Source organism: Elephantulus edwardii, unplaced genomic scaffold (assembly GCF_000299155.1).
Source record: "Elephantulus edwardii isolate Elephantulus edwardi_28Jun2011 unplaced genomic scaffold, EleEdw1.0 scaffold00003, whole genome shotgun sequence".
NCBI lineage: Eukaryota > Metazoa > Chordata > Mammalia > Macroscelidea > Macroscelididae > Elephantulus > Elephantulus edwardii.
In genome coordinates this window covers 20531042-20548033 of record NW_006399753.1, presented here as the reverse complement: position 1 = coordinate 20548033, position 16992 = coordinate 20531042, and the positions used below count along the sequence as shown (strand labels likewise).

The 16992-nt window shown below is 40.5% G+C and overlaps 1 protein-coding gene across 1 annotated transcript in view; it reads left to right on the top strand.

Annotated features, from left to right (window-relative positions):
* The window catches only part of MTBP (Mdm2, transformed 3T3 cell double minute 2, p53 binding protein (mouse) binding protein, 104kDa), a 91553-nt gene extending 77766 nt beyond the window's left edge, over positions 1-13787 (top strand). Inside the window, exons 18-22 of the mRNA XM_006879318.1 lie at positions 2960-3217; positions 9809-10058; positions 10871-10984; positions 13141-13206; positions 13749-13787. Of these exons, the coding sequence (XP_006879380.1) occupies positions 2960-3217; positions 9809-10058; positions 10871-10984; positions 13141-13206; positions 13749-13787 (727 nt within the window). The remainder of the gene's footprint in view (positions 1-2959; positions 3218-9808; positions 10059-10870; positions 10985-13140; positions 13207-13748) is intronic.
* The last annotated feature ends 3205 nt before the right edge of the window (positions 13788-16992 follow it).

Sequence of the window (16992 nt, the reverse complement as noted above, 5' to 3'; positions counted from 1 at the left end):
TGTTTCATCTTTCTAAAATACCTGACAATGTGTCCTGTCTTCATGGGCATTCCTTGTTGGCATAGGCAGTGTGTGGGTGTGTGTGGGGGTGTGTGGTTTTTTTGTTTGGAGCTGTTTATTATTGGCAGTATTTTTGCCTGTTTCTCAGTTATAAACAAAAGTAGCTTCATCTGGCTGTTTCTTTTTCTTCTTCTTTGTTCTTGTAAAGCATTGAGTTATTTTGCATGAAAATATGGAATTACAGTCATTCATTGCTGTTCACTAGTGTCAGATGTGTCCTCTGCTACTCTGTTTCCATTTCTTTCTTATTTATAAATGAACATTTTGTTTCAATGGCAAATTTTGAATAATCACTTTAAAGATAAAGCAATTAAAGTCAGCACACACAGTGCATATTATTTGGTTAAAAGGATGACATTATGAATAACTGCTCAAAAGACATTAAAACTTGAAGAAAAAATATCTTAGAATTAAAATTTTAGAATAAGAAACATGTGCGTTTTAGAATTGAAAGCTATTGCTTATCTCTGAAAAATTCCTATAGGTTAATGAGGCATTACAGCGCCTCTGGTTAAAATTGATGACTCCTAATTCTAAATTTATAATTCTTAATTCTGTCAGCTGCCTAGGATATACAGAGAACTCACCAATAATTTTTAGATTTTAAAGAAATTAAATGAATGAAAGAAGTTACTATTAAGTGGCAGACTAGTGAAAAGGCCTGTTGGAAAATGGCGAGATGTAAATGAAAGTCACTCTTCAGCCACTGGTTCACATTTTTACTCAGAAGCTCACGTTCCTCATCTGTTAAATTATACTGCTGGTTAGTTCAGAAAATCTCGGTGCTCAATATAAGATCACAGGCAGCATATGAAAGTGTTGAAGTAGGTTTCCACATGGCTAAGTCATATCCCAGATAGATGAAATCAGAATGTCTAGGCATGTAGGCCAGACACGTGTGTGTGTGTGTGTGTGTGTCTGTGTGGGGGGGGGGAGGGGGAGAGAGAAGCTTTTCAGCTGGTTCCAGTGTTCAGTCGTGAGTTGAACATTCAGGAAGATGACCTGGAAAGCTCCTTGCACTTTACCTAAGAGTTGTTGTTAAGTGTCAACAATTTAGTGCCAACTCATACCCACTCTGTGCACCACAGAAAGAAAACAGTGCTAGTCCTGTGCTGTCCCAGAACCACACTGCTGCGGCCACCAGGTTCTTATTGAGAGTTTTCCTTTTTTTTTTTTTTTCTTTATCCTGAACTTCTGCTTTTCAAACATCATAACCTTCTCCAGGGACTAGAACCTCCTTGATGACATCTGTGTCTCTCCGTCCTGCTCACGAGCACTGTGGCTTCACTTCGTCCACAAGATTTGTTTGTTCTTCTAACAGATCATGGTATTCAATATTCTTTGGTGCCATCCTAAGTCAAAGGCATACATTCATCTTCATTCTTCCTTATTCTTTGTCCAGCTTTCATATGAAAAAAATGTTTTTGTTGTTGATAAATGCCATTGAGTCAAGAACAACTCATAGCAACCCTGTAAATGGAAGGTTTGAACTCTGTCCTATCATTCGCCATCCTTATTATCCTCAATCTAAGTCACTGGGTTCAGTGACCCAATTGGGTCATTGAGTCCAGTACCTCTGGGCCCATTGTTGCATGAGACAGTTGAAAATACCATGGCTGGAGTCAGGTGCACCTTAGTCCTAAAAGTGACATCATTGTTGTTGAACTCTTAGAAGAAGGCACTTGCCTATTTTGGTAAATAAAGTGTTAGGTTTCTCTACTGCTACTTTCATATGTGTTTTGGATCCAAATGAAATGAAACCCTTGACAGCTTCCTGTTTTATTCTGTTATCATGACTCTTTTATTCTGTTATCATGACTTTTATTCTGTTATCATGACTATTTTATTCTGTTATCATCATGTCTCTTGCTTATTGGCTACATTCAGTTGATGATTGCTGTCAAGTCGCAATCAACTCATACGTGACCCTCCGTTGCACATCAAAAGCTGTAAATCACACAAGAAGAGAGTTCCCATTTTCCTCTTCTTTTTAAGAATTTCTGTTTTCTTTGTGTTGAAGTATAATCTAAGACAGCTATAGGCTTTGGTCCTCATCAGTCTGAGCTTCAAGTCCTCTTCGATTTCAGCCTGCCGGGCAGTTCTGCTGTTTTATAGGTCATTATCAGTCAGGATTGACTACACAACACAGACCATCACTTTACAAAGCACTTATGCGTCTGTGAACATGCAGGGGTAGACAGGAAAGTTAAGAGCTTTCCAAGGTCAAACAGGCCATTTTCTTGATATGCTTATTTGTTTTCCTAACAGCACGGAATGTGAGTTCAGAAGCATAGAGTGAGCAAGTATCTGATTAATGCTTTGAGTCAGATTTAGCCAGAACCTAGATGCACCCCAGGCTGAAGCGTTTGAAGGAAGATCTGTCAATCAATAAGGTAGAAAGTGGATTTCAAAGAAAACCTCCACCACGTTCTGAGCTGTGTTCGCTGAGCCCATTTAGAATGGTGCTTTACCCCTTTAATCTTTGTATTGGAATAAACTTGTTTTTTTTTCTAGTATAAGTCAGCACTTTATAGTGGTTATATGTCAGCCATGCTGAAAAATCAGAGGCTGGTAGCGTTTTAAAAAGTATTAAAATAGCAACTGTATTATTTTGAAAAGAAACCAGGGGATTAACTTAATCTGTTGCCCAGAAACACAGTCAAAGAGGAATCAGATTGTACTTTGATTTTTTAAAAACTTTTTTTACCATGTCGTGTAGCAGGCTAGAAAAAGCTGAACTTGTGCAGGAAGTAGGTCATCCACTGAACTTCCAAAGTCATTAGTAACTTAAGAACTTGCTCGACCTTTCCTTAAAAGGGAACGTTGTACTATTTGTTAATCTGCAAGACCCTTTGCTCACATGGAAGCTTTGATTTTAATGATCTTTCCTTCGTTTTAGGTATTGCTTGGATAACCGGAAAGCCTTAGAAAGAGATGGGGAATTTTCTGAGCTTCAGTCTCGCCTCATCCGTTATGAAACTCAAACTACCTGCACCCGGGAAGGCTTGTCAGTGCTGAGCCCTCTCCCCTCTCCTGCTGTTTCATCCGAGCCGGGGAGTGTTCCTGACGGAGAAGCCTTACAAAGCGAACCACGCGCTGAAGCCTGTGGATTGAGACGGCGTCCAAAGGAGCTGAGATGCCTTTATCCCCCAAAGAGGTGATGTGTATTAAAGGCACAAAAGTAGTATCTTGACAGAAAGCATCTTAATCTCTAGAGTAACTTCTTTTTCATCGTAATTTTAAAATAATTTCGTTATTTATCTTCTCTCTCTATTTCTCTCCCCCTTCTCCCTTTCCCCTTCCCTCTCCCTCTCCCTTTCCCTCTCCTCTCTCTCTCTCTTTCCCCTCCTCCCTCTCCCTTCCTTTCCTCAACAACCTGCTGGTGGATTTGAACCTCAGGCCCAGCCTTTGAGTCAGCAGCACAGGCCCCTGCTTGCCTGTGCCGCCAGAGCTCTCCTTAGCTGTCGCAGTGCTGCCGTGATAGAAATACCACGAGGGGCTGGGCTTTCACGCACAGATTTCTTGTCTCCCGTGTTAGGAAGCTTGAAGTGTGAACCCAGGTGCCTGCTGTAGAGGAGGTTCCCTCTCGGTTGGCTCTGGAGGAACGAGGAACGTCCCTGTCTCTTCTGAACTTCTGCTTCTGGACAGTATCCCTGTGCTTGGTGTCCTTTGCTCTGCTCACCTGTTTAATCTTTCATTTATATAAAAAAAAATTGACTCTACACACACCTTGCACTGAGCCTGCTTCATTAATATGACAAAGACAACTCATCTCAAACAGTTTCATAATGACAGACCCCAAAGTTGTGATTTATAACATTTATTTAGTGGGGGACATAATTGAACCATATCATTGTTCCCTTTGGCTGCCCTAACCCTCACGTTCTTGTGATGTGAAGAATGTATCTACCTCCTCATTACATCACCCTGAAAGACTTTATTGTTACTGGGTGCCGTCGAGTTGAGTATGACCCATAGCAATCCTGTGAACAGCAGATCTGACCCCTGTCCTGTCCTGTGCCGTCCTCCTCATCTCTGGCACTTGAGCCCGAAGCTCACTGTGTCAGTCTGTCTGGCTGAGGATCCTCTCTTTCTCTGACCCTCCACCTTTCAAGCATGAAGTCTCTAATCAACTCCAAATCCAAAATCTGTTTTTCTGAAGCATCTAAATCAAATATGGGTGAAACTTTGCATGCGTTCCATTCTGGATCAAATTCCTCTTCATCTGTGACCCTCTGGAATCTAGAATCCAGAGTATCTGCTCTCAGATGGAATAGGAGAGCGGGAAGCAGGGGGTGAGTTTCCTCTAATGGGAGGTGTTGAGGGATAGGAGAGATAACAGATATCAAGCAGATTCCAAACTCAGCAGAACAAATGCCCTTAGTTCTCACAGCTTGAAAAAGTCCCGTGTTCTTGGAGGCCATCTATCTGAGCAATGCCTCTGTCCTCAGCTCTGGGTGTCGGCCAGGCCCTGTGGTTTCTGGGTTCCCACTCTGCCTCCAGCTCCCTTTCCGTGGGTGGTGCCATTCGACTCCGTTTTCTACCTGTCAGGCAGGTAGCCCAGGTGCTAAGGGGATGTTAGTCTCATCCCCTTAGCACCTGGGACTGGCATTCCCACACTCTGGAGCAGACTCTGGAACCGTGGAGACTCTGACCCCACCCTCAGAGCTGCTCCAGGGATAGAGAGGGACAGCCATTGTGCCTCCTTGGACCTTTTCCTGCCCAGAGCATTGCAAGAAGCAGATGGCTTCTCCCCTTTAGTTCTTTCTCTGTCCCATCAGTTCAGCCTGATCCATTCACAAAACGCGCTGATATGAAAGCTTAAATGCAGAATTTTGAAGTCAGGAAGGAATTTTTCAGTGGTGCTTCATGAAACCCCATAAGGGGCCAAAGCAAAGAGCAAAGCAGCTGTGAGAGAAGAAAGCAGGAAGAGCTAACAAAACTCCCACCCCCAAACACCCTCTTCCACGGAGCAGCTCAGCTACTTAATCAGTCACAGGTGGTATTAACCATGCCCATTCCATAGATGTTCCCTCTCTTGTGCAATTTATAGCCTCTGAAAACCAGCGAGAGCTACAGCTCAGTTCCTCCACAAGGCATGAAGAGTTCTGAGAGATTCTTCAAACAGAGCGCTAGTGGCAAAGTGGTTAAAGAGTCCACCTGCTAACCAAATGTCTCCATCCACCAAACTACTCGGCAAGGCCGTCAGCTTCCACAAACACCTACAGGCTTGGAAAGCCGCTCTGTTCTACAGGGTCTCTGTGGGTTAAATCCACTCTGTCGGTTTGTCCTTAATACAACACAGTTTGTACAGAAATAGAAGTTGTGTATAGGTGGGTTTTCTCCCCCCTAAGTTATAAAAAGAAATGAGTTGGAAAAAGCATTCACTATTTCTTGCTTTCTATTGCTAATATGCAGCCCATTAGCACCATGGCATGTAAAGTTTTTAAGCCACGGGACAATGGAGATGGTATCGAGTAGATTAAGTAGCTGAGCTGCTTCATGGAAGAGGGTGTTTGGGGGTGGGAGTTTTGTTAGCTCTTCCTTCTTTCTTCTCTCACAGCTGCTTTGCTCTTTGCTTTGGCCTCTTACGGGGTTTCATGAAGCACCACTGAAAAATTCCTTACTGACTTTGAAATTCTGCATTTAAGCCTTCATGTCAGCGCGTTTTGTGAAACTTTTCTATTGTTGTTAGGTGCCATCAAGTGGAGTAAAACCTGTAGCGACCCCCTGTGGACAAGAGATCTGAACCCTGTCCTGTGTGATCCTCACAATCTCGGACACACGTGAGCCCATTGCTGCAGTCACTGTGTCATTCACCTGGTTGAGGGTCCTCTTTCACTGACCCTTCACCTTACCAAGTATGATGACCCTCTCCAAGGAATAGCCTTTCCTGGCAATATGTCCAGTGTATATGAGAAGAAGATTAATCATCTCTGCCTACAAGAAGCACTCTGGCTGCACCCTCTCCAAGACGTACCTGTTTGTTCTTGTGGCAGTTCATGGGATATTTACTATTCTTCTCCAGCACCACAGCTCAAAGGCATCAATTCTTCTGTCACCATAATTCATTGCCTTGCTCTCAAATGGATAGCAAGTGATTAAAAAGATGATGGCCTGAATCAGGCACACCTTAGTCCTCAAACTGACATCATTGCCCCTCAGTACTTTGGAGAGGTCTCTGACTGCAGACTTTCCTGATCTTTTGACTGCTGATAATCAATTATATTTATTGTGGATCCAGCTAAGATGATGTTGATGATAGTTTCAATCATTTCTCCGTCATGATGTTGCCTATCAGTTCTCTTGATGCTGAGATGCAATCCATGTTGCTATACCTGATACTCTCCAGAAAGTACTTCAAGTCCTCCTCACTTTAAGCAAGCTAAGTTGTGTTAACTGCATAGTGAAGGTTATTGATTGATGAGTCTTCCTCCAATCTTGATGCCACATTCTTCCTCATAGAGTCCAGCTTTCTGAATAATTTGCTCAGCATACAGATTGAATAAGTCTGGAGAATGGATACAACGTTGACTCACACCCTTGGTAATTTTAAACCATATAGTGTTCTCTATTACTGTTCACACAACACCCTCGTAGTCTGGCGGTAGGTTTCGTGTGAGCAAAATTAAGTATTCTAGGATTTCCCCTCTTCTCAATGTTAGCCTTAACTTATGTTATTTATGACCCACGCAGTCATAAATTCCTTTGTATAGTCATAAAGCACAATTAGACATTCTTCTGATACTTTGTGCCTTCAGGCGGATCCGTCTGACATCAGCAGTGATATCCCTGGTGCTACAGCCTCTTCTAAATCCAGCTTGAACATTGTCAGTCCTCTATGTACTGTTCTAGCCATTTAAAAGGATCTTTACCAATATTTTGCTTGCATGTGATAGTAATGATATTGTTTGATAGTTTCTATGCTTACTTGGATCACTTTTCTTAGGAATGGGAACATATATCTCTTCCAGTCAGTTGGGCAGGCAGCTGTCTTTCAGATTTCTTTGCACAGACTAGTAAGTATGTTCAGAGCTGCAGGAGTTATTTGAGACTTGTCAGTTGGTGTCGCATCGATTCCTGGGGCCTTAATTGCCATTACCTTCAGTACAGCTTGGACTTCTTCCTTCATTGCTCTTGACTCCTGATAATATAGTTGTTGCTGATTGCCTTCGAGTCAAGCATGACTCCTAATGACCCTATGAACAAAAGGCCTGTAGCCCCTCTACAACTGTCGACATTTATCAAAGTTCATAAAATATCCGTAGCCATGTTGTTTAGGAAGTGGATGCCACTCCTGCTTCCAGGCCTGCCATAGAATGTTTTTGGTTGAGTCGCCTGCGATGCATAGTGACCCATGTACAGCAGCTCTGAACCCTTCCCTGTCATGAGCCAGTCTCACTAATTTCAACATACCAACCCCCATTGCCCCAGCCACTGTATCAGTCCATCTTGTCTGGGATCTCCCTCCCCTCCATTGTCCATCCACTCTTCCGAGCATAATGTCCTTCTCCAAGGACCAGTCTCTCCTGGCCACGTGCCCAAAGTAAGTGAGATGGACCTTCAAAATCCTAGCCTCCACGGAGAGACTTGGTTTCACCTTCTCCAAGACAGACCTATTTTCTTGGCAGTCCATGGTATGTTCAAGACTCTTCCCCAGACCCACAACTTGAAGGCATCTATTCTTCTGTCATCCTTAGTCATTGTCCAACTCTCTGAAGCATAACAAGTAATTGAGAAGACCATGGCCTGGATTAGGCACACCTTTGTATCTAGACTGACATTGTTACTCTTCAGCACTCTGGAGAGGTCTGTGACAACAGATTTTCCCAATGCAATTCGTCTTTTGATTTCCTGACTGTTGGTGTTATATGGTATTTCCTGAAATATGTCAGTGACAGTAATTTTTTTTTTTTATACAGTGATTTGGTATATTCCTCCCATCTTCTTTTAATGCATTCTGAGTGATTTAAGATCTTATTGATGGCATCTTTAAGTATTGTAACCTGAGGCTTGAATTTATGTGGAAACTTTTCTATATAGTTTTTATTTTTGTTTTTCTTTTTTAGCTAAATAGATAAAGCATTCAGATACTTGATTAGAAGTTAGAAGTTTTTATATATGTAATCAAATTTCCACTAAATTTATATATTTTTAACTCGTTCAGATTTAAATCCTTGCTATCAATAGCAGGACTTAAATTCTTTTCGGTGATTAATATAAAAAGATAAGACATTTCTTAAAAATATTGAGCAAAGTATTTAATGAGAAAAATGGGGCTTGTGATTTTTTTAAAAAAATATGAACTAGCTTTGTGTATTGTCATTTCTGTAAAAGTTTACAGAACATTTTCATTTTTTTAATCATTCACACACATTTTGAGTTATAAAGCTCATTACCGTCCCCAGCAATGGCGGATTAACCTTTTTTAACATTGCCTTTCCCTTCAGTCCTAAATAAAGATCTACTGGGGTTTTTTTGGTGGTGGTGGTGTTTTTAATCTGTTACCTTTACAGCCCAGGGCTGAAAACTTACTGCATTACTTTAAATCTGTAAGACATTATGAAATATATGAAAATGAAACCTTCATATCCCATATTTTCTTTTTTTCCCCCTTGGTACAGTTAAAAAACATTAGCATACCCTGTACCCTGGTAGGAAAAACCTAAAAAGTGTTCACAAAGACTTTGTAAATTCAACACGCTTTTTATGTCTCATAAAACCAAGAAAGAAAATCCCTTAACATTTGGAAACTATGTCTTAAAGCTGTACTCGTTATTTCTGATCTGTGACTAATAAACAGATGTGGGTATTTTGGAAAAGAAAGTACACTGGGGCCCATGGATTTACAGGATAAAGGCCATAATGCCCTGCCTCATTAAGGAAACACTTTTGGTGTTGACAGGTGCAAATGCAAACATTTTAAAAAGATTGAAAGAAGAGCCCATTTTATAGTTTTGTTTATATTTGCTTTAACACTGTTACTTCTTTTATACAAGTGTTTATGTAGGGACAAAACCAAGTATTATTTCTTGTTAAAATAATAAGAAAGCGTAAGTACGTGTACTTTTGTATAAGATCGTGAGTATTGAGTGTATCAATAGCATTGTAGATGATTTATCTGAAAAATTCTAAATGAGAGAGGGTAAATAGTAATGTTGCTTATTGCTTTCCCTGTTAGCTTATTTGGAGATTTTAGTTACTCTGCAAAATTAAAGGAATGACTTCATTACTTGTTGTTACATAGCTTCTACTTGGAATTGACTCAGAGCTGAGCCCCCCCCCCCCCAAGCTGGTTTTCAGAGACTGTAGACCGTAAATGACAAGGGAGGACACTGATTGCTCCTTTTTCTTCTGTGGAGGAGCTGGTGGGTTCAAACCACCTGCCTTTGGGTTGGCAACACAACTGCTTAGAACTAGGCCACCAGAGCTGCCTACAACTTTATAGTATTTTTCGTTTTTTAAAGACACTTCTTGTTGTTATTGTTGTGTACCATTGAGTCAGAACCAACCCATAGCTGACCCTGTATCGGGTTTTCAGAGAACCGGACAGAAGGAGATTGTCCATCCTTCTCCCACGGAGCAGCTGGTGAATTTGAACCATGTCTGTTTGGGATTGCAGTGCAGTTTTACAGACTCCTTTTGAGTTTATGTCTGAATGGATATATATTTGCAATATTTAGGACATGAATTGGACGCCATTGCCAAGTGGCCTAAGGTCTGTACTTTCTTCTCTTCCCCACAGTAGGCTTGTGAAATCGGAAAGTTCAGATTCTCTCCTTTCCCAAGCAAATGACAGCCAACGCCATCCTCATCACATGGTGGCATCCAGAAGACTGCAGGTGAAGGAACCATTAGCGAGGACTGGCCCCTCTGTCTCAGCCCCTGCCACAGAAGCCATAAAAGTCACTGAAAAGGCCAGACCCAGTCAGAAAAGTGTGCCCGAATCCAAGCTGTCCCAGCGAAGCAAGGAATCCCGATCCCAGAAGCACACCCGGGTAATGATCGGCTCCCCGCCTGTCCTTTTTTGTCTACGTGGGATGTAGTTCTCTTACTGGATTCCTTCAGAGTGTATGCCTAACTCTTTTATGGATGAGGTTAAATGATGTATGGAATTGACTTTAAAATAATCCACTGGGAAAGCTGGTAAGGGTTTCCAACTAACATAGGCCATGAATGGATTGGTTTTGAAGCTGGCTGATAGATGAGAATTTGTCATAACAGAGTCTCTTTACTCTTTCTATTTGAATATTTCATAATAAAAATAAATACACACTTACATATTCCCTGCTGTGTTTAACTTTCACATGCAGATTTCAATTTCAGCGTTGATTTGAATTCCTCTCTTAAGAAAACCCAGTCATTTCCTGCTAATGCATAATATTGTGTGACAAGTGAGAGGTCTTATAAATGTTACAGATAGCTTCTCTCCCAAACAGCTCTTCTTAATGAGCTTCTCTTTCCTTAGCACTGCTGAGTAAATGTATAAATGTATAGTGCAGACTACTAGTTAGTACTACTGCTGCTGCTGCTACTACTACTGTTACTACTGCTCATTACCATCAAGTCAGAACTGACGCATAGCTAGTTAATCCTCCAGTGGGTTTTCAGAGACTATAAATTACATAGGAGGAAATTGCCCATTTCTCTCTCAGGGTGCAGCTTCTGGACTCTAACTGGCTGCCTTTGACCTGGTAGCCCAGCACCCTATCCACTAGCCCACCAGAACTCCCCAGTAATATGTAGGATTGAGCTAATTTGTTTGTACCTTTTCCAAGAAATAGGAGTCATACATTATGATCTTTTCCAGATCCTGAAAGAAGTAGTGACTGAAACCCTGAAGAAACACAGAATCACTGAGACCCATGAATGCTTTACTGCCTGCAGCCAGCGTCTTTTTGAAATCTCGAAGTTCTATCTAAAGGTACAGTGTCTTCTCTGCTAATGCCGAAAGTTTCATCAGGTTCCCTATAATAATATGTTTCCTATTTCTTAGTGCTGGTGGCATATATAACTAGCAGTCTAATTTTTTAAAAAAATGGAGATGGAAAAATCGAAGCCAAAATATTTTCTGTTTGATTTCTTTTAGTCCTAAAGCACAGAATATTAAATTTTGTCTGATATTCTCAGTATTTTCCTTACCAATTGGTTGATTTAGGTTGTTAGCATTAACGTCAGGTAATGTTTAGTCTGCTTGGCTCCATGGTCAACACTCTTGGCACCAGTAGCCAGGAAATCAAAAAACATATTGCGATGGGAAAGTCTGCTGTTAGGGACCTTTCCAGGGTACTGAAGAGCAATGGTGTCACTCTGGAGACTAAGGTGCATCTGATACAGGCTATGGTCTTTGCAATCATTTGTTATGCATCAGAGAGTTGGACAATGACTAGGGAGGATAGAAGGAGAATTGATGCCTTTGAGCTGTGGTGCTGGAGAAGAGTATTGAATGTACCCTGGACTGTCAGGAAAATAAACAGATTCATCCTGGAGAGGGTTAGACCAGGCTGCTCCTTGGAGACAAGGATTCTGAGGCTTCGTCTGACATACTTTGGACATGTTGTAAGGAGGGACAGGTCCTTGGAGAGGGACATCATGCTGGGTAGAGTAGAGGGACAGCGCAGGAGGGGAAGACCTTCTATGAGGTGGATTGATTCAGTGACTGGGGTAATCGGGATGGGTGTGTCAGAGGCAGTGCGATTGGCACAGGATAGAGCAGGGTTTAGGGCTGTTGTACATAGGGTCGCTATGAGTCGCAAGCAACTCGACGGCACATAAGATGTCTTATGAGTAATTCCATCACGTAGTGAAAAGCTGTGGCATACTGCACTTCTTTCTGATTAATATCTTAGTAGATATTAATTGATAATACCTATTATCAGCTATTTATGAGAGACAGGGCCAGTCAGTCACTCAGTATTGAATACCTGAAACTCGGAGGGTGCTCCTTGCATCCTGAAGCGTTCCTTACTTGAAGCACAGCTTATGAGTGGTTCGACGTCTGGTTAAAATCGCAGGTGAAACAAGTAAAGAGACAGCCGGCACAGAGACAATTGAGTTGTGAATAACAACCGGTGCCTCTGTACAACAGTCGCTGAGTGGGAAAGTAAACTTCTTGTTTAAAGCCTCACCAAAAAGAATATATTCAACAACAACAAATAATAAGAAATAGAACTGAGTTTATCCATATTGCTAAAAGTTTGAAAAACTTTTGCTCGCATTTCAGTCTCTTGCAACATTTAAGAGGTGGGGGACTGGGAATAACCCAAAATGCGTACATGGGAAAGGAAGCAAATAAAAGAGTGAAGTAGATACTACGTTAGGCTAAAATTAGGTGAAAATGGAAATATAAATGTAACACATTAATTAGTTCAGGATGGAATAACATTTATCTTGGTAAAATACCACAAACACGGCCTATTTACTAATCAGAAATTGTGCCTCTATTACCGAGAACATGATAAAAGTAGTATGTGTATATAAACGAAATCTCTAAATTCTGAACCACTTTAACTTCTATCAGCACTTCCTGTGTAAAACTGTTAAATCACAAAATAAGAGTATGAGCCTATTATTTAGAAATTTAAAAGTATCAACGAGAAGAGAATGGAGAGTGGCTGTCTACCACCTAGGGAGCATAACTTGGAGGTGCAGTGGAAAATGACCCCCTTTTTTTTTTACTTTAAACCTCTAAATCTGATAAATGTAAACACTGATATTTAGACAGTCACAGATTTCCATATCCTTTCATATGCCATTTTTGTCTTTGTGGTGGAAATAGCTGGGAAAAAAGTGGAAGAAGAAAAGATACTTCCTCTGGAAAAGAAATACAAACTATATGTTCATTTCCTGAGTAATGAATGAAGCATTTGTAGCTACTGAGATTTAAGAGTGGGCCAGTGCACTTGAGGATAAGAGATAAGAGCTACATAGATTTATGTACATTGATACATAATCTAAAACTGTGATTTTGTAATACTGATGCTTACAGATTGATAGGATAATCTCTGTTTAACAACAGTACTCTATGCAATGTAATAGTCATACTCTAAAATGCTCTATTTATTTTTGTAATATATTTAGGATCTTAAAACTTCAAGGGGTCTATTTGAAGAAATGAAGAAAACTGCAAACAAAAATGTTGTACAGGCAAGTGACTTATTACAATACTTAGTGAGACTGGTGATTTCTTTCTGGGTAGCTACGAAGGTACTGTGTACATAGTAAAATTTTATTCCATATTGCAATACACATCTTCAGGCAGAATATTTAATAGTATTTAGTAGGTGGCTGTGTTAGCAAATAATTTCTGAGATGATGTTAAGAAAGAAAACAAATAAATAAGCCAAAGAGCTGGAAAAACATTTGTTTTTCAAAATTAGCCATGACTAGCTTTCAATATTTGGTTTAATTTCCTTCTTGTAACATATTTTAAACATATTTTCAAATAAAGTAGGGAAATGGAACAGACTCTTCATTTTTCCAGTGATAACAAAATTCTGCATAAAAGTCCAGCAAACAGTAATTTCAAAAATTGGAAAATAGAATGTGTTCTTAAAGGAAAAATGCAAACATTTTTGTTCTCTACTTTAAAACTATTAGTATACTTTTTCAGAGTTTTAACAGTATATTTCTCTATTTTTTATGTTTTAATAGAAATGTACCACAGTAATTTTCTTTTCTACCCCTAGGTGATTGAATGGGTATTAGAAAAGACAAGCAAGAAATAATACAGAACCACTGTCCACGGGTAACTGTGAATCAGGATGGAGTTCTTATTTATTCCTTTCTTCCCTAGTTTGGAAACCGTAAGCAAGGTCTGAGCTCCATGCAGTGAACACATGCTGAATCTCTGGAGAATTCCATAAATAACCTGTGTTTTATATGGATGCTGAGACTCTCAGCGAATGTATTTTTAATTCCATACTTATTTTATACAGCCTCACTATATTTTAATTTTTAAAGTTAATATTTTATATATATATTTTAAAGCTTTGACTTTGCTTATTTAATTAAATAGAAATACATCTTCTTGAATGAAATGTTGGGTTTGTTTTGGTTTTTTTTGTTTTGTTATTGGGACAACTTTAATTCCTCTATGTTCAGCGAGATAACCTGTGTTTGTCCAGTGTCCCTACCACGGTGCGCTCCACATTTAGAAATTATTGGGAGGGGAAGGAAGGAAGAATCATAAATAGAGCTATTTTCATGTACCTCTGCCCCAGAGACTTCTCTGTTAGAGCTATTCATATTTATGTGGGATGAAAATAAAGAAAGGGCAGAAATTATAAGAATAAGTTCTAGAGAAAATGACTCTGGATATAGGCTCTCAGATAAGACTACTTTTGTTGTATTCTGTCAAGTCTCCTGTGACTCATAGCAACCTTATGTACAACAGCTCTGAACCTTGTCCTATCCTGGGCCAATCTCATTGTCTCTGACACACCTAACCCCATTTCCCCAGTCACTGAGTCAATCCATCTCATCCACGGTTGTCTTCTCCTGTGCTGTCCCTCCATCCTTCCAAGCATGATGTCCTTCTTCAAGGACTGGTCCCCCCTGGCAAAATACCCAAAGCATGTGAGACGGAGCTTCAAAATCCTTGCCTTCGAGGAGCAGCTTGGTTTCACCTTCTCTAGAACATACCTCATTATTCTCTTAGCAGGCCATAGTATCTTCAGTACTCTTCTCCAGCACTACAACTTAAAGGCGTCAGTTCTTCTTATATAATCCTTAGTCATTGTCCAGTACTCTGATACATAGCAAGTAATTGCAAAGATGATGGCTTGAGTCAGGCACATCTTAAGTCTCTAGATTGACATTGTTGCTCTTCAGTACTCGAGAGAGGTCCCTGACAGCAGATTTTTCCAGTCCAATTCATCTTTTGATTTCCTGACTGCTGATGCCAGGTGTGTTGATTGTGGAGCCAAGCAAGCTGTAATTATTAACAATCTCAGTCTACTCTCCATCCATCATGGTGCTGCCAGTTGGCCCAGTGGTGAGAATGTTTGTTTTCTTGATGTTGCGCTTCAATCTATATTGTAGGCTGTAGACATTTTGCAGCAAATGCCTCAGGTCCTCCTCAGTTTCACAAGCAGGGTTGTGTCATCTGCATAATGCAGGTTGTTGATGAATCTTCCTCCAATCCTGATGCCACATTCCTCTTTGTAAAGTTCAGCCTCCCAGATGATCTGTTCCATATATATACTGAAAAGGTATGGAGATAAGATGCATCTCCAGCACACACCTTTTCTGATTTTGAACCACGCAGTGTTTACTTGCTCTGCTTCCTGATCCAAGTATAGGTTTCACGTGAGCACAATCAAGTGTTCTGGGATTTCTATTCTTCTCAAGGTCAGCCACAATTTGTTGTGATCCACACAAACACCTTTGCATAGTCAATGAAACACAGATAGACATCCCTCTGGTATTCTCTGCTTCAGCTATGATCCACCTAACATCAGCTATCTTCATTCAAAAATGTATTTTCCCATAGTAGAAAGCTTGGAAAATACAGAAATAGAAAGCAGAGTAGAAAAATTAATTCACTTTCTTTGCATCAGTTGAGGCAACTGCTTTCAGTATTTTAAAAAATGTGTCTCCAACTATTTTTTAAAGAATTTCAAAGTTGGGGTGATTCTTACTATATCCTAAATTTTACTATACATATGTCATTATTTTAATGACAACATAATACAGCCTCATTCAGGCCATGGTCTTTGCAGTTACTTGCTATGCATCAGAAATGTGGACAGTGACTAAGGATGACAGAAGAATTGATACCTTTGAGTTGTGGTGCTGGAGAAAAGAGTAGACAGGTCTGTCCTGGAGAGGGTGAACTCAGGCTGCTCCTTGGAGGCAAGGATTTTCAAGTGTTGTCTCACATACTTTGGGCATATTACCAGGAGGGACCAATCCTTGGAGAAGGACATCATGCTTGGAAGGGTGGACGGACAGCGGGGGAGAGGAAGACCCTGGATGAGATGGATTGACTCAGTGACTGGCGTAATGAGAGTAGGTGTGTCAGAGACAGTGAGACCGGCTCATCGTAGGGCAGAGTTCACAGCTGTTGTTCATAGGGTCACCATGAGTCACAGGCACCTCGATGGCACATAACAAAACAACACAATACAATGAACCATAATTTGTTTAAGCAATATTCATAATCAGACATGCAGATCAGTATTTTACTATTTTAAAGACGAGAGTCCAGAATAAGAGTTGTACAGTAAAGCGGCCCGGGGTGGGGAGGGATTGTGTAATAATGAAAGAATATTTTCCTAAAGAAAAAAGTGAACTGGGGGGAGGGGAGACAGGGAGGAAAATGTGCAGCAATGAATGAATGGAAATCATTCACTGGAATGAATGAACAGAAATCAAGTTCTTTATACTTTAATTTAAAAAAAAAAAAAAGAGAGCCTCTGGTGTAACATGGGCATTATAAAGAAGCTTCCAAAGATGATGTTGATATGTCCCCAATGTTCCAATTCATGTGTCAGTTCCTGTTGTTAAATCATTTAACATTTGATAGAATGGCTTATTTTGTTAGCTGTCATCAGGCCAACTCCAAGTCCCAACTCATGGTAACCAACATACGACAGTGTGGACGACTGCCCAGGGCCGCACCAGTCCTATGATTAGGTTCACATCTGATGATTTGTATGTTTGGTAGTTTTGGTTTTAGATTGCTTTTGCTTTTGAGGGTTTTTCTTTTTTGGCTAATTTTCTGAAGTAAGTAATCACACTTTCTTTCTAGTCTATCATAGTCTGTCATCCCTGCTAAGACTTGCTGGTAGCATTACCGAAGCCTCCACTAACAGGGAGATGGTGGCTGAACATGAGATGCATTCACTGGGACTTACCACTGCGAATTCCTTGTGGTAAGACATTCTGTCGCTGAACCACCAGAGGATCATGTTATACGACTCTGACCCC